The sequence below is a fragment of the Diorhabda sublineata genome, chromosome 5, assembly GCF_026230105.1.
Source record: "Diorhabda sublineata isolate icDioSubl1.1 chromosome 5, icDioSubl1.1, whole genome shotgun sequence".
In the NCBI taxonomy this organism is placed as follows: Eukaryota; Metazoa; Arthropoda; class Insecta; order Coleoptera; family Chrysomelidae; genus Diorhabda; species Diorhabda sublineata.
In genome coordinates, this window is record NC_079478.1 from 8,064,099 (window position 1) to 8,087,101 (window position 23,003).

Genomic DNA, 23,003 nt, shown 5'->3' on the forward strand with positions numbered 1-23,003 from the left:
CTTTGTTTTTCTTTGATTATATAATGATTCTGTAATAACCATGACAGCAATGACTTGGTTATAGAGACGTGCATCACGTAATTATGAAAATTCCATCTTAGTTTCTATTTAAAATTTGTTTCTATATCAACGTTATTTTGCTGATGGCACATAAACCATTGCAACTTCAATATAGATTTGTTTTCTAAGAAAAAAGTTCATTTTCAATCATGTTTAAATAGCATCTACTTTGTTGAATATGTGTATTTAAGGATCGTTTTTGCGCTGTGACAATGTTTATATCTGATCTATTGATCCCACTCTTTTCAGGATGTGGGATGGCTCTAACTGCAATAAAATCACTTCTTCTATTTCATACGTCCCCAGGTGTAATGCTTTGGTGTTACATAGTCTCTCACTCCGAGAGAATGTGGAGAGAGGTTTCTTCATCTTTATAGCAAAATCTGAATTTCTTACGGGCAAGCATTTTTTTGAGATCAGCGAATAGGCAATAATCACTGGGGGCTTGATCTGGACTATATGGCGGATGAGGAAGCAATTTGAAGTAATTCGTTAATTCCATCATCGTTGCCGTCTATTATTGACTTACTGAGGGGTTTCCTCTCCTCTAAAGACACTTTTGTGGTAGAAACTTTTAAATTTCGAGAAAAAGTTAGATTTATTTGGGATAATTACAGTACATGCATCGTATCACTTTCTGCCGATGGATATTTCACAAAAATTCATTAGAAGGTATGCGGTTACTTTTCGAGCAAAAAACTGTCTATAAGAATGATGAAGTTAATAGTTCTCGACAAAACTGTAAAAAATAAATAAACGGAAACATTGAAACAAAATCTTGCTTTTTCAAATTTTATTATGCTTTATATTTTTTGTATACAATATTTTTCATTGGGAGTGATTAAAATAAATTCCTAATAGCGAGGATTGTTCAAAAAACCAAATGAAGTGCAGAATAACTAACGTTTTTTTAAATAAGTATTAAAAGACGATCGGATGTAAAATTTACCTATTCTTTGGACTCTATTGGCACTATAAGTGGACGTTTAACGATCATTTAATATTGATGTAACAAAAGTACAGTCAACACTTTGGAATCGAATCCATCTTACCACATTTCTACTTCTAAACTGAACAAAAAATAACAGTTTTTTATAAACAAAAAGTTGGTAATGGGTATTCGACATATTTTTAGAAAACAAACTGTATAGTTACAAAAACGGTTATTTTGAACAAACCCCGTATATTGCACAAAATATTTTTTTTTAAATGATTGTGAAAAATAATTATACATGATCACAGATAACGCATGCTCTTCTGCTTAAAACAATACTCAAAAAGTGCTAAATTACAATTATGTTACTATTAAAATTGATTTTAACATAAGAAATATATATCTAATTAAATTAGAAGCTTTTACTATCAAAAAATCGTATATTATATAATTGATATACTAATCAGTACACCACAATTATTCTACAGAAACTAAGTCAGTACGGTACATTTACAAATGTGGCTAACCCGCTACATTATTGTTCATTTATGTAAATTTAGTTGTAAGTAACAAATATAGAAATAATTTCAATAACTTAATTTTTGAAACGAATTGTGACTAGAGTATAATTGCTGCAAGCAATATTAACATTATGAGTATTAGAAGTATTTCTTCAATCGTATTTGTCTACCTCTGATTTAAAGGAAAAAGATAATAATTTGAGAAAATTTAAAAAAAATAAGTGACTTGTGTTTACACTCTTCTTAATCTAATTCTAACCAATACTAGAGTATACATTCAATCTCAAGTCGAACCATAAATTCACGAAAATAGCATTGACAATTTGATATACTTGATTTGAAACAGAAATGGAAGCATTTAAGTTGAAGTTTCAATATGGTACCATATGTGATAATCTAATTTTATTTAAAATTTCAATTATTTTTAAGATATTTTATGATGTGTTTTTAGTCCAGTCATCTTAGGTCAAATTTAGTTAGGTTAGGTTATTCCATGTAAAAACTTGTATTTTGGCACACCTGGATGGTCACAAGTTTTAAAATCAGGAGTGATAAGTCACAAAAATCGATTTTTTTTACATTTCTTGCAAATATCTCGTTTTCTGTGGGTTACACGCTATTTGTATTCATTATCAATATTATACAAAATCAAATTCTCTACAACTTTGGTATTAAACATTTTTATACTTTTTTTTAAACGGAATAATAACTTTAGAAAGTAAATTAATATACTTTGTTTTTCAAATATGCCAAACGTTTTGATAACGCAGTCCATATTCTGGGATAAATTATAAGACATTAGGATATGTTACCATATACTTCATCCCATATGAATACAGAGTATTTTTGGAAGTTATATTAGTTTTGTTTTTTTTTCTAATTTATGAATCTATAAAATACTTACATTCCTGCAACACATCAATTAGATAAGAATACAAATTAATGTTTCACGACTCAGAAATATTCTGCTTTATGTTGAATACATAACTGTTATTTAGAAACTAGCTGGTATATGAAAATACTTGAAAAATAAGATTCTCAATTCATCCCTTTAAAAAGAGTCGTAGGTTACTATATTGTTTCAAAAAAGTGTTCATGAACAGTGGCGCAATAACTGAGATGCCAGGGAGTCTTGATACACCTTCTTTTGGGGTGTCCACCCATTTATCCTTAAAACAAAAGGACCCATTTTAAAATTAAATCAAGCAGGCAGAAACTGTATTGACAAAGTCATTCATTTCTAGAAGAAGAAATACTTCACATACCAAAAAAGCAAATTCCTTCTACAAAAAAAATTGAACAATTTGTATACACTGCAATCCTTATTTTACATTTTTATAAGATATTATTTCTTTATTCTCATTAGATGATATTAAAATTTGAAGCATATTTCAACAATTTATATTATTTATATATTAACTATGAATTAAACGAGAATGTAAGAATACCTTATCAATTTATGAAATAATATCAAATTATGTTCATTTTCGTGTTCCTAAATTTTTTTTGATAATTGTATCAATATTAAACGAATCTAGTAAATCACTTCAAAATAGTACTTAATCCTAACTATCTACTCTTATGGTGTAAAACTCCAAAATACTGTCTAGTCTCAAAAAATCTAATGACTCAAGTAAAACCTACTTTTAAGCACAAAATAATTTTAAAAACAGAGTGCTTCAATAAGAGATTAATATTACAATTTGATGTCAGTTTTTGTAGCTTATTCTAGATGCTATATAGTCTTGAAAGCCTTTGGTTTATTGGTGGAACAATTTACAGAAATTACAATGACAAGTAACAACCCCCAATTTGTTTTGCTCTTCACTTCACTTAAACAATTTTTTTAAAAAATGTGTTACCGTGTGCTAAGACAGGTTATGAATACTCAATGCCAACCTTTATAAAGTATCTTGTGTCACCTCAAATGACCCCTGGGTGTGAAATATATACCCTTAACCAATACAATTTAATACTGACAACATGCATGTTGATTTTTTAATTAGATACCGGGCACTTGCAACACTTTTAATATAATAAACACTATAGCTTATGGCTAGGTATGGAAAGTGTCTTACGGCCATAAAAAAGTTTCTTATGATCAGATTCTAACAAAATTTCTAGGATTAGTATAAATAAGAAAATATTTAAAGAGACTAAATAAAAACACAATAGTGTTAGTTATAATAGGACCAGTCGAAACTTATGCTGCCGAAACATTTGTTACAGAAAGAAGAGAAACTGCAGAAACAGAGCATAATGACACTAATAAACTAATAAACCAGGAAATTGAAGAGATAGATATTAAATGAGGAGTTATAGTACAATTTTACTAATCGAAAAGAATTAAATGCAATGGACATGTATGTAGGTGAAATAAATCATCACCATTAGATACCACTAAATACAAGAGTTGATGAAGAAAGAACAATTGGAATCAGAAAATATAAAAAAAAACAAGTCGTTAGAACTGCAAAAAAACAACAGGACCCATAGAAAAAGAAAAATATTTAAAACAATTTTGGACGAATGCACCACAATAAAAGGATTACCAAGTTCACATGAATAGCTTGAATTTCCTTGGAAATGTTTGGCTTATACACATTATTGTGTTCTCATCATATTATCTAAGATACTATCTTGAGAATTGATGTTCATTCCATATCTTATACAAAGTTTGTTGACATCTCTCGATTAGTTTTCTATCTGTTATTATCTTGGTTATTTTGTCTATAGAACTTATTTGGTATTATCCAGAATTCATATATCAATAGTGAGAGGAGATCAAATAATCTAATATTGAGAATAATGTTTCTAGCACTACAAAAAAACTTTCCTAAGCAATCTTATCTCAGATTAACGATATAATAGTTCTGAAAAATAGATAGGAAGTCTTTATTTGTTAAGGTTCAACTTCTAAAATTATGCAGTCTTCTATTATATTCGATTTACTAGAATCGCACAACGAAATTATTTAGGTATCCCTTTTTTCAACACGATTTATTTAATAAATCAGCAAAACAAAAACAAAGCATTTGCGGTTATCTCCAGAATTATGATAAAATATATTAGAGGAATAACCTCCTACGACTAATAACAATAAAACATAAAAAAATATAAATAAAATAGAGAGAACACTATAAAAATAAATATATGGATGAGATCACTGTTTGTATCCCAACATTCTTAATATATTTTGAAAAAAAAAATATCACAAAGCATATCAACAAAATATCAGGTGTTCTTTTATACAAATTCGTATTTATGGATGAAGTGTACATGATGTCCCAAACTAATTCTTATTCAGACAAATTTAAGCCAACATGACTGCTACTGTACTTTCATTGAAGAGCACGAGTAAAGTTTATTGGAAAGACAACAAGTGGCCGAATATAATGTTCTCGGAAGAGTCCAGATTTTGTTTATTTTGCAATAATTGATGTGTTCCAGCGTACAGGAGAATGAACATGGAGAGCCACACCAACGTGGTGATCATTGGATAAAATCTTCGAACCACTAGGTACTTTTCGCTCCCTTTATAAATCCACCTCCATACAAAAATTTTTGATTCAAAATTTCCAAACACGTTTCATAAGATGTTTTTGTGAGAAAGAAGTATCATAAATAATTAATTTCAAATTAGTTCATAGTTATTGTTTGATTCAGGGGTTCATAACGTGGTTTATTTCATGTGTCTCCAAATTATATTATAGTATAGTTATGGATGTTGTCTGTTTCGTTATCTCCACTTGAATTTTGGTCTATCAAAAAATGTTTTTATAAAAAACACGGTATTCATTGAAACATGCCAAAAATAAAAAAAAATTGTTTATACACAGTATAAAATTGAATTAGTCCAGAACATCTACAAATATGGCCAAAAATTTCATTAACAATTAATTCAATTGAATTACAAAAATCTATAGTTAAATCTGAGTATTTGATAACTAAAATTGTTTCCTAGGCCACGTTATTTTTATATAACACTGTCCAACAATGAATAAAATTTAAGTGTGAAGCATAACCACAGACTGAACAATATTTGAACATTTATTTAAATAACATTTTGAATAATTTTCACTTGTCGTGATCATTTTCAGCCACCAAAAATTTTACTCACTAATGTTTGCCCAAAATATTATTTCATCCATTCACTTTTAGTAATAAATAACAAAACAAAAGTTGAACATGCATTTAACACAAAAAACGACACGATTTTATTACTTCAGTGGACAGGGTCGTCAATTAACAATCCAGTGAGTTAATAGTTAATGATATACATTTACACATATATGCAAGTAGGACTAAGTGCTAACCTCAATCCATCTGCTAGTTACATATAGATTCATTGTAGATATTAGAACACCCAGTAGAGTAAATAATTTATCATCATTTGAACAGCTTCGCTACATACTACTTATATTGTCATAAGGTGAAGTTTCTTGAGTGAAATATAACTCTTTTACATTCGGAAATCATCTTCAAAACTCTTCAAGATGTTATGTATTTAAAAAATGTAAAATATGTAAAAGTTAACAGCTTATTTACATTGATTGTATATTGGAGTTTTTGTGAGATGATTCACCTTATGCCATTATCAGAACAATTAACAAACACTTTTTTGCAGGTTCAGAAAACATATTTTTGACCAAATCAATGATTTTTGGACACTTTGAAAACGTGGTTTAAGCATAGCAAAAATTTGTTAAAGGATATATTATAGTGGGTGTTTTGTAAGCCAGACAGAACAAATAAAAGAGTTACTTAATGAGATCATTTTTGACATTTTAATATTAGTATACTCTAGCAAATCACCATGAATATCAAAACAACATATATAGTAAATTCAAAACTCAAAAACATTTTTAATATTTTCTATCTAAGAATACTTCTTCAAGACATTTCCAATTATTTCTTTCTGTAATCCATTCCATCAATGTCATATACTAATGTTGGTATTATACCCCAGCTGTATGTATCCAATCTCTTTAATAATTTAAATTTTCTTTGTACACAATCATGGCTTATCTCTATTTAACACTGTACTACAATTAAGATTGGAAGAACTTATTTTTTAAGTTGCCAGGTTTGATGTATTTTAATTTTCAGCATCTACTAAAATTAAGTTAGAATTTCTGAAACTGTTGGTGATATTCATACTAGACACTACCACTACACCAACACACAATTACAATGTCTAACGCGCATTTCGATAACCAAGTTGTCATCTTCAGAGACTGAAGGTAAACTAAAACCTAGTAACTTGAATTACCTGTTTTAAACTGAAGTTTCTCACCAATAAACCTTCTCTCATGAAAATTAATTCCAATGGAAAATCTTCTTTGGTGGGAGTCTTCGCATTTATTCCTTGACTACTAAACTATAGAGCGGGCTGTACGGAATTGACCCTTTGTCCTTATTTAAGCTCTTCTTAGATTTAGCAATTTAAATAAATATTATTAATGTAAAAATATATAAAAATGTATCCAATAATAAATTGTTGGATGCATATGAAAGCAATGATATCGAAAAATGTAAGAAAAGCTCAAATAAGGACAAAGGGCCAATTCCTTACAGTCTATAGTTTAGTAGTCAATTCAGTATAAAACAGGTAGGTCAAGGTTTTAGTTTACCTTCAGTCTCTGAAGACGAAAACTTGATTATCGAAAAGCGCGTCAGACATTTTAATTGTAAGTGTTGATGTAGTGGTAGTGTAAACACTGTGTTCAGTATCTACCATAATATTGTCCCAAAGACATTTTTTTATAAATCAGAGCTATTTGACATAATCATACATACTAATCTAAGTTCTTAAAATTATAATTAACCAGAAAAGTTCAATATTTTTGTGATTGTGCTGTTTTATGAATATTGAAATTTATTTGGAATTACATACTTAAATCTAGCATTGAACCAGTATGATAGACAATGAATAATGGTCCAGAGAGTAATTTTCTACATATTGCTGAAGTATTTGTTAAGATGGAATCGAAAGAATACATCAAAGACAAAAAATATATTTTTTCCTCCCCTTAAAATAATGTAGATTTTATGTATACTAGTTTTCACCACTCCCATTGGTTAGAATATGATCAATAGTGCTACATAATGGACTATTACCAGTTTAAATAGAAAATGTTTTTTGAAATAGTTCAATAATCAAAGTTTAACCACGATAAAATGAATCAGATTTTGATTATAGAATGTAAAGATTATTTCTGTTTAAATATTCTGTTTCCTTTGTGTTGGTTTCCTTATCTAAACGACAAAATATGATGAATAGTTTACAAAATTATTTGTATATATATAACAGATAACACATCCTTCTAGCGAGTAATTTTTTGTCAATAATCTAAAACACACAGGCTATATAATGTTTTATTGTAGCAAAACATTTAGATTTTTTCCGGTACAAATTGTTCTCCATTGATTCTAGAGATTTATCAAAAACTTCGAAGGGCACTAGATGTACAGAAACAGTTGAAAAACACAAGGTTGTTATTAATGAAAACCAAATGAAATATGACGAAAAAATAATAAGAAATTGTCTATTAATATAAATTCAAAATTGTGTTTTTCACTAGTGGATAGAGTGATGCTTTATTTGATTTATAAATGTGAATACCACTTCAATGATAAGATGATTATGAACAACATTTTAGAAGAAAGTTTGGATTACAAAAAAAAAGGATCTCGAAGCTTAAGAATTGTTTGTTAATTGTTCTAGATTTTTTAAATGATCAATTTAAAAAATGGTTGTCTCATTAGGGTTGCTAGCATTTTACATATTTTGTTATTACAGATATATATTCAATATTTTTTACATTACAATGCTCCAAAGGGATCAAAGGTTACCTCCTGTTGGGAGGACCCAACATTCATTTTTGGACTTCCCATCACTGGTTTTTGCATTGCAGTAAATTGGTTAACTTGTCCCAACATAGGTTGCATCGGTTGAGCCATAACTGGTTGACCCATTATGGGCTGACCCATCATAGGTTGTGCCATCATTGACTGACCCATTGACTGCCCTACAGGCCTATAGCCTGGAGCAGTCATTGGCTGCCCTTGCCAATTTCCAGCAGGTTTCGCTTGATTCTTGGGAGAGTTCCATTGAGAACCTCTATTAACTGTGGAATATAAACATTAGATTGTTATAACTTTATAGAATCAAAATCAGTGAATTGCATCAAAAAAATTTAGTTTTAAGAAAAATTTTACCTCAATAATAAACTGTAAAAGTAAGTGGGATCAAAACATCATACAAGAAATGAACAGAAATGCCATTAACATTAACCATATAAGATTGTGTATATATTTCCCTTTTCCAATTATACCTTCTAAGAAACAGAACATATCTGAGACAGATAATCGGTTGAAGTTTTAGTTTTTCTATATTTAGCTCCATGTTATACCTTCTTAGGAAGGATATGAATTTCATGTAAAATCCTACTAGTTAGTTTGCTATATTATTGAATGAAGACTTAGTCACCTTAAAATATTGTTTTGTTTTACTGGGTCCTGTAGAATTAATAAAAGTATGGATCCCAACTTTTACAGATATACAGATGCAGATATTATTTTTTATAGACCACAGATTTTGTTTATAGAATTATTTGTTGGTTGAATTTATAAATGAAAGTAATAAATGCAAGGTGTTTCAAATCACAAATATTTAGATTACATTGAAAAGTTACTGATGATTAATTTTATTTGGAAAATAAATGGTTTAATTTTACAATATGTAAGCAATTAATCAGCTTGCATTTTTAATCTAGTTCAAGGTCTTTATTTCATATAAACAATTTTTTGAATTTAAGTATGTATGTTTGAAAGTTTGAAGGATTAAGTTGAATTGAGTACATCAAACATACATAGTTTGTACAAACTCTATGTTAGTCATAAAATATTTAACCAAAAAACGATCTCTCATTTGAAATTAAAGAATTTCACATAATATAAATGACAACAAAAGTTCAGTCATACATTTAATCATATTTTTGGGACCAAAAATAGTTAGATTTTTCCCAAAATTTTGTAAATTACATGGCATTTTATAATGAATATAGCAAGTGGAATTTGAAAAACGTTTCAGTAATATTAGGATAAAAACAAAATCAATGTGATAATGTCAATGCAAATAACATACTCATATGCTCACAATAATATTTATATTAATTATTAACACTTACCTGAGTCCATAGTCAAATTATCAACCAAAGATGTTAAACTAGACTCTAAATCTCCTGTAAGTAGTTTAGCTGGGGCGGGTTTGGGTGGCTGAGGTGCAATAGGTGGTTGTTGCATAATTTGAACATTGTTAGACTTGGATTCCCCTAAGGGATCAAAGACTGAAGGTTCATTTGTATTGAAGAACCCACTTAAATCAGTAGAATTTCCAAATGGTTGAGCTTGAACTGGTGGCTGTGCTTGAAATACATTGTTACTAGTAAACCCATTGGCACCCCATAAATTATTGTCAACATTAGTTGTTGCTCCAAATGCATCTTGTCCTATTGGTGCTGTGGTAGTAGGAGCAGAAAAATCAGCAAATGGATTACCACCAAGAGAAAGCAGATCATCAAGAGCATTGGAAGATTGTGTTGGTTTAGCAGCCTCAGGTGGAGGTCCGCTGGAGAAAAGATCAAGGATAGGTTCACTCTGTGCTGCAGGTTCATCACTTAAAAAGGGATTTGTACTTGCAGCAGATGGAGATCCAACAGTTGCTCTGTGATAAAAAACATTGATCTTTTTATTCAAGAGATTTATCAATATAAAATTAAATAAAGTACAATATAACCTGTTCGTAGCTCATAATGAACCACTGTGTAAATTCCTCTAATGTATCCAGCCGATCTTTTTAACAGAAGTATTTAATAACTGTGCACTGATAGACACAATCCATTTTGATACTAAGATGTGAGTGTCTCAAATTCTGGCTTTTACTGTAGTACACATTTCAACAGGTTCAGTATCTAGAGTGAGTGTATATATAATAGGTTACTCAACAAAATCCATTTTGATACTAAGATGTGAGTGTCTCGAATTCTGGTTTATATATATGAGATTATAAGGGTTAGTGTTGATGTAATTAAGTTAAAAATATAGAGGGTGAAGTATAGAGGTTAATACATTTTTAAATTGACACCTTGTATAAAACAAAATAGTAAAATTGACATTTTATATATTGTAGGAGAAAGAAAAGACATATAAAAAAGAGATGAAGGAACTTAAATATCCATATATGTGGTTCTTCAGTTACTATAGTTATTTGCAATTTTCATTTATTCCAATTAATGAATAAAAAGATTCAAATATATATTCATGTCTGTCAAGTGATAATTGGCCTTAAGAAAAAATACAAAAAAATAATTCAAAGTAATACAAAATATAGAGGAATTTGTAAAAAAACTAATTAAAATGGAATGAATAATACAAATTTTCACAATTGATAGAGTAAAATGATATTTATAAAACATTACCGAATGATATTTTATTCATTCATTATCCACCATAACACACAATCATAATTTTTATTAAAAATATGCATTTCAAAATATAAGTAGATATCTATGAACTTTTTAATTTCTTCTAATTTCAATTAGATTTTTAAATCATATCTTTCTGTTGATGTATTTTTTAAATAAATAGATGCATATATCAAACGTTAAAGGAATACCAATGCTTACCTATAATGATTTAGAGCTGCTTCTTCTTCAGCAACTGCTGCTTGTTTAAATAAGTCATCCACTGCAGTTCCAAAGGCATTACTAGTATTTGATAAAGCAGAAACTCCAGACTTAACATTTTTCTGTGTAGTGGCAGCTGTTGGAGTATTTCCCTCTAATGAAGCCAAGTGCTGCTCAAGAGCATCTAAAAGACTGTTTGGTGCTCTTGTAAGATCTGGAATATCTCCTTTGTCTATGCCTATATTTTCTGCAACTTTTAGGAATTCTGCTACTCTATCCATTCTTATTAAGAATTTTTTGTATAAATCTAATGCTTCTCTACACTGTTTTTTGTTCATTTCAAAATATTTTTCTAACAGATTAATTACACCATCATTGTAGCAGGCGAAAAGCCTGATCAAATCACGAAACAGCAGCATGAAACACATATTAATTACACCATTTGTGAGATCATTTGCAGTACAATCAAACTCTAAAAGAGCATCCAACTGATTTTGTAAAATAGGAAGAGTTTTAAGTAGATTCTCAGTATTCATTGTTCTTAGAGTACCTTCTTCTTTGCCCCTTTTTACTTTACAAAAATCAAAAGCCACTGACCTATATGATAGAGCTTTTTCATTCAAATATTTGGCATACCTTCTTATAAATGGCGACATATCATAACCTGTACGTGCTCCTACAGCACTTTGAACTCCTGTCTTATCTACAAAATTCGAAAGCTGGAAGGACACATTACTAGAAGCTAAATATTGAGTAAATCTTTCATTTCCATAACACATTATATGATGTGTAGTAATTAAAGCTTTAAAAACTACTATCCAGCTTGTATTTTGGGATCTTTCTATTAATAAATTGGCCATTTGAGGAATAGATACATTTGGTTCATTAGTACAATGAATTAAATAGTCTAAATGCTTTTTCTTGGGTCCTAACATCTCTTCTGTCGTAGCCTTACAGACTGATTTTGCGAGACCCTGGCCAGCTATGCTGTGTTTTGCTGCCAAGAGACGGTCATTGATAGTTTGTCCAGCCATTTTTCTTCAAGTAAATACTGCACTAAATTCACAAAATATTTTGGTTTAAAAATAATCACTCAATTTACACTAGGTCGATCATGTATGAAGTAAGAAGTAAGGCCGAGGCCGGTGACACCGATCAATAAACTAAAATTTAAAACGACCAGTATAGACAACACACTAAACAAAAAAATTGTACCAAGGTCGAATATACATTCAAATACATTTATTTGTTTCTAAAATTTCACAATTTTGTTGGATAATGGTAGACAAATTCAGCTTTATTAAATATTTGCTGATAATTGTGGTTACCCAGTTATGCATCGATGTGAAGTTCGCAAGTTGATTATTAATAATAGTTACAGTCGGACCTCTGTTTGATAGAAAATTCTTGTTTTTTAATGTGAGGAATCTAAGATTTGGGAGAATATATATAGTCAGCAAGCAAAGACTATCCACATTGGTGAATAAAAAAATACTCAAAAGGCGTTTATATTTTCAATTATTTTATGGGAATAAAGTTAAAACAGAGAACAACTGATGAAATAATTATTACTATAAATAACATGAGCGTATTCAGACTTAGATTTTCTTGAATATTTCAACAAAATTTTAATTGAAACGCGCTGTGGATACGTGAAAAAATTCTATAATCCACATACTGCTTATAGATAACGTGAAAATTTTCGCTTATTTGTAACCGCTTTCAATTTGTAATATAGTTGCCCAAATATTCCAGTAAAAGTTTTCCATTCTTTCCATCTGTAAGTATTTTTTTATACGTTCAGCTATACAGTCAAAAATTTGGTGTTTCGAATTTGGCATTTATATGATGTCAGCACTGTTTTTACCCTATCTCTCTGTCACTCGTGATGTGTTGGCCGCAAATGAGTGGTTATGTGTTACATTAAGGTGTAAATTTGGAACAAGTAGAAAATAGAATTAAAATGAAATCCTTATATTTGTTGTTATTTTTTATTTTATTGGTTATAATTAATGTTACTGGCCAACAAAAAAGACAGGTAATTATTGTAATAACTTTTTGTCACAAACTTTCAGTTATTCTCCCCAACCACATATTTTTATGTATCAACTACAGCATTTGTTGATTCCAAACTTTTATTTGAATTTTTGTTTTTGAAGCGAAATAGCTAGAAGAAAAAGATTAATTGAATTTATTCAGAATCGACTATTTTCTACTTAATATCTGAGTTTATTATGAAATATTCATTCCTTATTCTGTATACAAATATAATTTTATCACGCTGAAAACTATTATTTACATGTAATCATTTTCGTTAAATAAGAATAGTTTTTCTTTTGTAGATACATCTTAAAAATAATTTTGTTGAATCTCATTAAGTTAGATGATAGGGATTTTGTCCATTTTGTTTTGCTGGATCACAACAGCTTTAATATTGATCAATTTATTTTTTAAGCCCCACACAATGGCTGAGAGAGTCCAACAGTTGACAGATATGGCTAATAAAAGAGCAGTTTTAAGATTCAATGCAAACAAGTTCAAAGATTTTGTGAAATCTTCACCAAGAAACTATTCAGTTATTATTATGTTCACGGCAATGGCTCCTCAAAGACAGTGCCAAGTTTGCAGACATGCAAGTGATGAATATACAATTGTTGCAAATTCCTTTAGGTATTCTCAGTCATTTTCAAATAAATTATTCTTTGCAGTTGTTGACTTTGATGAAGGATCTGATGTATTTCAGATGGTAAGTATGTTGGAATTTATTTCTAATTTGCCAATAGTGAAATTGATTTATCTTGAAAAATTATCGTATTATCAAAGATATATGTATAGTTATTGGAAGCTGTAAGTTCTAATATCTTTTAGTTAAGATTGAATACAGCCCCAGTATTTATTCATTTCCCTCCAAAAGGAAAACCAAAGAATGCTGACACAATGGACATACAAAGGATTGGTTTTTCTGCAGAAACAATTGCAAAATGGATAGCTGAAAGAACTGATATACAAGTAAGTTTATTATTCCTTCATCAAAAATAAATCACATTTAACCCCTTTTCTGGCATAAATTTTCTAAGTGATGCGCTAGTGGGTGTCATCTACTGTATTTTTACTTCTGTTAGTTACTTAATTAATGAATCAAACGTTTTGGTTTTTTGCTTTTGTTTTATTTACACTTTGTACAATTGAATTATGAATTATAAGTTTACTGCTGGTCATTCCTTAACTTCCTAATTGCTCTGAGAGAATCGTTCAATTTGCCAGTGATACAATATATTCATTTTTTTGGTGTAAGGAGCAAATTACTGAAAAATGGCAGATAGTTACTTTTGCCAGTGATATAAAATTATAATATTTACCTTTCATTTCAATTTTTTGTTTATTTCACAATGTAACTCCATATATTTTTAAAGCACTAAATATTGTACTTAAGGTACTAGAAATATAATTAGCTTATGTTTTATGCAAATATGGGCCTTCAGCAGTGAAATGATAGATATTAAATTCGATCAAAATGATTTTTATTCATAAAAATTATTTATTTTTAGATAAGAATTTTCAGACCACCAAATTACTCTGGCACTTTTGCATTAATAGTACTTTTTGCAACTGTCGCAATATTTTTGTACTTACGTAGAAATAACTTGGAATTTTTGTACAACAAAACAATGTGGGGAATGGGAGCTCTATTCTTCTGCTTTGCAATGACCTCAGGTCAGATGTGGAACCATATTAGAGGCCCTCCTTTTATCCACAAGTCTCAAAGTGGATCTCAGATTGCTTACATCCATGGATCATCTCAAGGACAGTTTGTGTTTGAGACATACATTGTTATGTTTTTAAGTATCCTTTTTAAAACTTACTATATAATAATACCATAAATTTATACCTTGCAGCTAGCTACAAAGAGAAATTTAAACAAACATTTTATATGTATAATGAAAAGAACAAAAACAGATTATAAAAAAATGTAAACAATATAATACACCAATGATAAAATTTTATATTGTTAGTAGAGATTGGTCGAAGTTCAGCAATTTAAGCGGTTGAGGCATATATGGAGAGAAGGAAAAAGCATTCAGTATAACGCAATAGGTGGTATAAAAAACGCAGCAGGCCTAGGACAAAGAGATGAAATGACTTGAGCAGAGAAAGAGTTATAAACTGACAGAAAAAACAGGAAATAGGAAGTTGTTGCAGGAAATAAGCAACAAGGTATTGACATGAATTATAGGATTCAAGAGGATCTAGAGAGAGTGTTTGCGGCGCAAATTATTGTTATTATTATAGTAGAGCTCGGAAAAAACAATCTAAATGATGATTATTTCCTGAAAAGTATCTGAAGTCATAAATGCTTCTTAAACCCAGAAAGTCCTGATGATATTATATCCTATATGGCTTTTATCAATTCTTTTATACCCTACTTAACTTTTTTCAATCCAACATCAATCAGAATCAGAATTGCAGGACCATATATTTAACAATAAAAAACAGCTAAGTCTCAAACTATAACACTCTTATTGGATAATTTGTAGAAAATTTGAATTATCACACAAAAAAAACGTCTAGTGTGTACAAAACAATTTTGGAACCATTATGGACCTAGGAATGTAACTGTGGTGAACAAGCCACTTAATATCAAAACTCTATTAAGATTCCATAGTAGATCAATTGTAGATGTAGTATCAATTAAGTGTTTTTAGATAATATATGAGACTAACAGTTACAAATTATTCCTTAACAAAACTTTAGATGCTGCTGTGGTATTGGGTATAATTCTGTTAACCGAATCAGCCAGAGGAAAAGGGGATCCAAAGAAAAGAAAAATTTTTGCTGTTATAGGTATAATTCTAGTCTCGGTTTTCTTTTCTCTACTATTGTCTGTATTTAGGACAAAAACACAGGGTTATCCTTATAGGTGAGTAATTTGGTTTTGTTAGGATAATATTGTATTTAAAAACAAATTTAAGCTGCATTAAGAATACTATAAAACATATGTTTATCCTTTATTTTTATATCATTTTTATTCAAATATCACTTTTCTATTTTATCACTGAGTAAAAATTGTATACAGTAACAGGTTTACAGATTTGCCGCCTGTTGGTTCTATTCATCTTATTTTGCCGCCTCTACAAACCTCTGAAATTCGATACCTCAGTTCACAATTATTTAAATTACAGTTTTTATACATAAAATTTCAACTTCGTAATATGAGAATTGAGGTTTAGTACAAGATCCTTGATTATTTCCATGGTAAAAAATAGTTAAAAGACATTATTATAAGTAATCTTAGCATTTTTGGAATTCCACTAAATCCAGACAGGACCGGCTCCAGGGCGGAGAGAAGAGTATATTTTAAAACTATTTAACAATTATATGAATAATGCTTACACAACAAGTAATATGTTACATATTTTTGTTACCCTCAGTTTAGCAACAATAAAATAATTCTCCATTCTTTTTAAGCATGAAAACCTCTCACGCCTTTAATAATTATTAAATTATAATACATTTAAGTATTTAGTATACTACATCATAAACTTTATTCAAATTTTTCATCGAATTACTTTTATTTCTGTAAAAATTTAAAAACTCGTCTTGTAAATAATTTTTTTTAGATTTTGTTAATCGAAATACAAATTTTTTAACAAAATTTGCCGCTCTAGCCTATTCAGCCTGCTGGTAAATCCACCACTTAGTGTACATGACTAAGGAGTATCAGAATTAAACTTTATTTTTGTTATTATTGATATATAAAAAATATAATAAATAAATGGAATAAAAGAGTCCCTCAAAAATCAGTATAAGTTTTTGAGAGCCCAATTACAAAATTAAAACATTTACATTGTTAAGAATAGTTGAGGAACTAGTTACAAGAGAAAAGTTTGATTGCTTACAGGCGTTAAGTTACTTACATGATTTGACATTCAAAATATCTTTATGGATTTATTTAACAATTTGCATAGTTCAAAGTAATTTCTTTCTTCTTAATAACATTTCTCACAAGATTGATAAAAATTTGCATAAAATTCATTATTTTATCAAAGCAATGACAATTATCATAGAAACAGAAAATTTTTAATTTCTTCCAGTTTTTTTCTTCAAGGATAAACCTTTTTAAACACCTCGTTTTGTTAATTATTTGATGTGAATTTTAATGAATTATTGTTTTTATTGCAGTTTCCTCTTTAAATGAAGTTGCAAAGAAAACGATTGTATGATGTTATAGGCTTTAATAATAATAAAGTTTTGTTACAACAGTTTTCAACATGTGTTTTATTTTGGAGGTTTATAGATTATTCAGTATATCATTGAATAATTGGCACAATAAAAATAATACTCGTGTAAAATATATATTTCAAACAACAGTGCACATGATAAACTTTCATTTTAACAATGGGCAAAAGAAACTCTATAATGTTACAATGCAAATGAAAATATGTAAGGAAAGTTTTTGTCTTTGTTATGATCGTCCATGATCTTAAACTAAAATTAACATCTCTAAAGCAAATAAAATGGTGACTGAAGATATTCATTCAAATCTGAAAGAGATTTATATGTGTCGATAATCAATTTGTAACATTTTTTGCTTTTTATATTAAATATGTGCTATAAGGCATTATATGGCCTATAATGTTTATTATAGGCCATATAATGCCATATTATACCTATAATGTTATTCTGTTGTCATAGAGTTAATATTAAATATATAGAGAGGAGCATGTAAGTACAATTGTAGTGGATCTTCTTTCTCTCTCTATCAATAGTTTGGGCCCACTTAAACAAGCCTCGTTTTTTCTATTATCTTCAACATTAACTCTATGGTTTTTGTTCTTTTTCTATAGTGAAGTTAATAAATAACTAGGTCAAAATTAATTAAACATTACTAAAAGAGCACGAGTTGTGAGAGAATCTCAATATAATGTATTTTCATATATTACTAATTTGAGAAAGTACAAGGTAATATCATTGTATAAATAATAGGATAGTAGGTTAACCTTATGAGGATATCATTTAACTGTATGTCGTAGCTTGAATTACGTGTTTTCTTAGCTTTGGTTGCCGAATTACCCCAATAACAGATTGCGTAAGTTCCGAATATCGATGACCTCTTCAAGAAAGGACATATTGCACAATTGGTGTTCCCTACGCCAGTTTCATCCTAATGCCGGACAATGCCCATCCACATAATGCAGTATTTACAGGATGTCGAAATTGTCGCTATAAAATGGCCAGCGCGTAGCCTGTACTTAAATTCTATAGAGCGTTAATGATATGTACTTAAGGAAAAAGTTCGAGCTGAAAGCCTACATTAGCCAGGTTTTAAATATTGTTATAAAGTACAATAAAAATTAAAGATTATCTTTCGTAAACAGGTAAGGGTGATTGTAAGTATCTGGATGTCTACATAAAATACACCCAACATATAATATAGATATGACTTGAGAAAACTTACAAAAATTATAGAATCCAAGTTTCTTCAGTATTTAACTCACAGAACATACCCAAGGGTATGCTATGTTAGGATATGTTGGATTATAGAACATATCCAAGTTCTGTGCTTCAACCTAATACTTTGTGTTGGACTTATTGGCTCATACAAATACACCATCTATGTGTCTATTAGCTTAACCACTTAGTCTCACCCGCAATTCCCTCCATCCCTTGGTCAGATATTTTTTCCATACAGAGAATACATAATTTCTGAACCATAGGACATATCTGAATCTACGGAATAAATTAGTTCGAATCTATAAGTGTGTAAATGATTAAAACCACAGATAAATGAATAAATTAAATTTATCTATGGTGTACGAGACATTTATTTTTTGACAGTTGTTATGTCAGTGTCATATTTAATGTAAAAACCGTAATATTTTGTAATTTTCAAACAACCCAAATTAATTGAAATTTGATGCTTCATTTAAATTTTGTATTACAATAATTACAATATGGCGTGGAGATCCCACGGAAAATCCAATTTCGAATTAGTGAGGAACTTAAAAGGTAAATGAACGTATTAAATTGAATTTGCAAAAATTTTAACGTTTTTATTTTCTAGGCAATGGTATTATTAAAAGTGATGTAGTTGAGCAGGCTATGTTAGAAGTTGATAGGGGCTATTACTCTAAAGCAAGCCCTTATATGGATGCTCCTCAAGGTATTGGTTATGGAGTTACCATAAGTGCTCCTCATATGCATGCCCATGCTTTAGAACTATTAAAAGATAATCTAGTTAATGGTACAAAAGCGTTAGATGTTGGTTCTGGAAGTGGATATCTTACGGCATGTATGGCGATCATGATGGGAGAGAAAGGGTATGTATTATGTTAGTATTGATGCTCTATAAATATTGAAATATACTTAAGATCTTCTCAAAATTGAATAAATGTCCGAATAAATGAAAAGAAACAATAGTTTTATATTCTTACTAAGAATTCTTTTCACGCGATAAAAATATAAATTATAGAAAGTCTAAGTAATTTAGTGATTTGATATTCAGCTTTTGTGAGCCTATTTTTTTATTGTATAATTATATTATTATTGATAGTGTAAGCTCAGACGAGTTCTAGAGAACCAAATTGATACATATTTTATTTTTAGAGTGGCAGTTGGAATAGATCATATACCGGAATTAGTAGAAATGTCAAGATCAAATATTCAAACTGCAAATCCTGATTTATTGGAGTCAAAAAGAGTTCAGCTTATGGTAGGAGATGGGAGACAAGGTTATGCCGATTTAGCACCCTATGATGCTATACATGTTGGTGCTGCTGCTCCTACTTTACCACAACCATTAGTTGATCAACTTAAGGTAAGTGTAACATTTCAGCAAAACAAGGTTGCAAGTTTTTTAATTTTTAACTCCTGCAACTGACTAAGATAGGCCAAATGCATTCTAATGGATTTTTTTACAGAATCAACCTTTTAATAGTTTTAGAAATCCTCACTAAAATTTGCAGTTGGTTCTAATATAATATTTTGTTTTATGAAATTTCAAACTTTTATAATTAATTAAGGAAAAAAAATCAATGCATACTCAATGTTTGATTCAATTAATGAAACCTGTACCTCAACTGAATGATGAATGAATTTCTATTTTCAGGTTGGAGGAAGATTAATAGTCCCTGTTGGCCCTTCTGGTGGAGATCAACAATTAGAACAAATAGATAAATTATCAGATGGAAGTATTCAACGAAAAATTCTTATGGGAGTCGTATATGTACCTTTAACTGACAAAGATCGCCAATGGCGTAAATGGCTGTAGTTATTTTTATTTTGCTTTATTTACTGTCCTAGTCATTTTTTTAAATAACAGCATAACTCACAAAATTTGGAATATTTCTAAATAATTGTATAATTTCCCATTTTGTTATTAACACATAAAATGTCATTTTAGACAAAGCAATCCGTTATTTGAACTATCACTCTCATATTCATACCAGACACGTTTGTCCAGCTTGGGTAAAATTAGTTTTCTGAACAGCATTTATACGGAAATAACATTGGAGGGTATATAATATTGAGTTTAATTGCATTGGGTAACACTATATATATACTGTTGATCCACAGTATAGCCAGAAATAAATAGTACCTAACTTGTAATTTTTTATTGTTTTAAGGAGTACATATGACACTTCATAACATGTTCTAAATGTGCTCCTTCTCACTCAAGACAGACTTCATACCAATATTCCAAGTTTGACGAAATGTTATGGAATAAGGGTTGTATCAGGTCTGAGAAGAAGGCTTTAACTGCATTTTTATATTCATTGATGGTTTAAAAACGACAGTTTTAGCCAAATGTATGTAGAGAATGTGAAGGATAAGGAAAGTCAGTAAATTGTAAATGAATAATTTCCTGAAGAAATTATGTCCACAATAGAATTGACATGATCAGAGACAAAGCGTATTAAAATTTGTATGTACTTATTAGGGTGGGTCAAAAAAAATTTAATTTTTTAGGTACTGCGAAAGTATCGTTCAAGGAGATGAAAAAAAAATTGTGGAAAAGTTTGAGCCCTTAATATCGATATTTATAGGTGCCTCATCGTGATAACTATATCTACATGTTCTTCAACTGAATTTATTAATGCAGAATATTGGTTTTTGGTTGACGGATCTCGGTTTTTCCCTATATTAACCACAAATAAAACAATTATTGTGATAAGCATATAAGTTTGGTTATGTATTTTATTTTAATTTGACAGATGGCGGGATGGATTTTGCTCGTAGAACACAGAACTATTGCTTTTTCAAGTATTTTGTAACGTTGCCAAACTTGTACCTAACTTCAGCGCGTCAATATAACCATATTGTTAAAAATTACCAGGTAGTTCAAACTGAACAATACAGAATAATCAACCCTGTTTAATTATATATCGATGTAGTTATAAATATATTAATAACCGAATGGTTACAAATAACCGAAAAGTTACAGAATAGATCCCCAAGAGGGTTTATTTTTAGTATAAAACTTTTTTTTTGAAAAACTGCTATGCGAGATAAGCCCCATGGAGTCATTATTATAATTAAATAATTTTGTAGTAACTAATGATATGCAATCATTATAATTTAATAATATATTAGTTAAAAGTGAATTGTACTTAATTTTTTGTTATGTTCAAATGAATATTATTTTGATTTTGTTTTTAAGAATTAAACGTTTCAAAATAGTTATATTATTTTTCAAAAATTTTATGCATTGGCTATGTAGAGTTATGGTACCTCTCTTGATGCGCCTTATAGACCGACATAATTAGACGCGAATTAAACGTAGTGAGTGCAGTGCAAAAAATCAAACAATAACAGTTGAAATGGTTTGGACACATGGAATGAAGGGGGACAGAACAGTTAAAGTCATGTGCGAAACTGAAACAAATAGAAAGAAAAGAAGAAGCAGGCCTAGAAGGAAATGGAATAGAAAAATAGCAGAAAACCTGGAAACATGAAGAGTGAACTGGAGACAAATAAAAAGGAGAAAAGAGGCAGGCCCGGAAGGAAATGGAATAGAGAAGCAAAATATACAATTAAATGGAGCAGAAATATTAGCTCTACACCTGTGGTAGAAGAGTTTGCGGATAAGTAAGTAAGTAAGTTCTTCTACAATAAGTACTTACTCTTGAAAAATATGTACACGTCGTGAGAAATGAAACAATATTATGAAATCGTGAAACTTTAATATCTCAATTGAATTCATAATGTATATATTCATAGTTTAATACAAGTTGTAATGTTTTGTTTCAAAGTTGCAAATACATGAAAATATACTACTTAACATATAAACAACAAAATATTGCAGATAATAACATTAATTACTCTGCGATTTGTAAATATATTTTAAATAATTTTTCAAAGGAAACTGGTAGCAACTGCAATTTTGCGTTATACAAAACGTATTAAAACATATTAAAGCAATGAGTGGAACATTAAATAAAAAATAATTTTATTTCTGTTCAATATTCAAAATTCTGTTCAAAATTCGCGTTTTATATTTTTAGCAAATTTGATGATGATTTTATATTATTATACAGAATAATTCAGGTCAACGTACAAACAGTTCAAAGGATTACTATTCTAAACCCGTGTTTACCTACATGGGGCCCACGCCCCACAAGTGGGCGATTCTAAAATAGACTCTGGGCCATTTAAATGCAAAAGCAAAATTTTAAATAATTGTGGACAATAAATATTATTAATTCGTTTGACGAGATCAAAATATCAACTGGGTTTTTGTAGTCTTCAAATTAACCTCCCTGCGGTAGACGGCAGACTCGGCGTAAATCCCCGGACGCTTTA

At 29.5% G+C, this 23,003-nt stretch overlaps 3 protein-coding genes across 3 annotated transcripts; 2 read left to right on the forward strand and 1 right to left on the reverse strand.

The window, feature by feature from the left end:
- Positions 1 to 2,377: 2,377 nt before the first annotated feature.
- LOC130444266 (phosphatidylinositol-binding clathrin assembly protein LAP-like) lies at positions 2,378 to 12,369 on the reverse strand. Its single transcript, XM_056779334.1, has 4 exons — positions 11,205 to 12,369; positions 9,708 to 10,243; positions 8,371 to 8,645; positions 2,378 to 2,684 (listed from the first exon to the last, which is right to left on the reverse strand). Exons 1-4 carry the CDS (start codon positions 12,236 to 12,238, stop codon positions 2,559 to 2,561), a joined length of 1,971 nt encoding a protein of 656 aa, XP_056635312.1. The 5' UTR covers positions 12,239 to 12,369; the 3' UTR covers positions 2,378 to 2,558.
- Positions 12,370 to 13,057: 688 nt separating this feature from the next.
- LOC130443786 (tumor suppressor candidate 3) lies at positions 13,058 to 17,472 on the forward strand. Its single transcript, XM_056778616.1, has 6 exons — positions 13,058 to 13,242; positions 13,660 to 13,950; positions 14,073 to 14,213; positions 14,753 to 15,047; positions 15,957 to 16,122; positions 17,385 to 17,472. Exons 1-6 carry the CDS (start codon positions 13,168 to 13,170, stop codon positions 17,398 to 17,400), a joined length of 984 nt encoding a protein of 327 aa, XP_056634594.1. The 5' UTR covers positions 13,058 to 13,167; the 3' UTR covers positions 17,401 to 17,472.
- Positions 17,473 to 18,827: 1,355 nt separating this feature from the next.
- On the forward strand, positions 18,828 to 21,880 carry LOC130444056 (protein-L-isoaspartate(D-aspartate) O-methyltransferase-like). The gene is made up of 4 exons (XM_056779029.1): positions 18,828 to 19,211; positions 19,267 to 19,522; positions 19,809 to 20,019; positions 20,311 to 21,880. The coding sequence occupies exons 1-4, from the start codon at positions 19,157 to 19,159 to the stop codon at positions 20,470 to 20,472; spliced, it is 684 nt and encodes a 227-aa protein (XP_056635007.1). The 5' UTR covers positions 18,828 to 19,156; the 3' UTR covers positions 20,473 to 21,880.
- Positions 21,881 to 23,003: the final 1,123 nt, after the last annotated feature.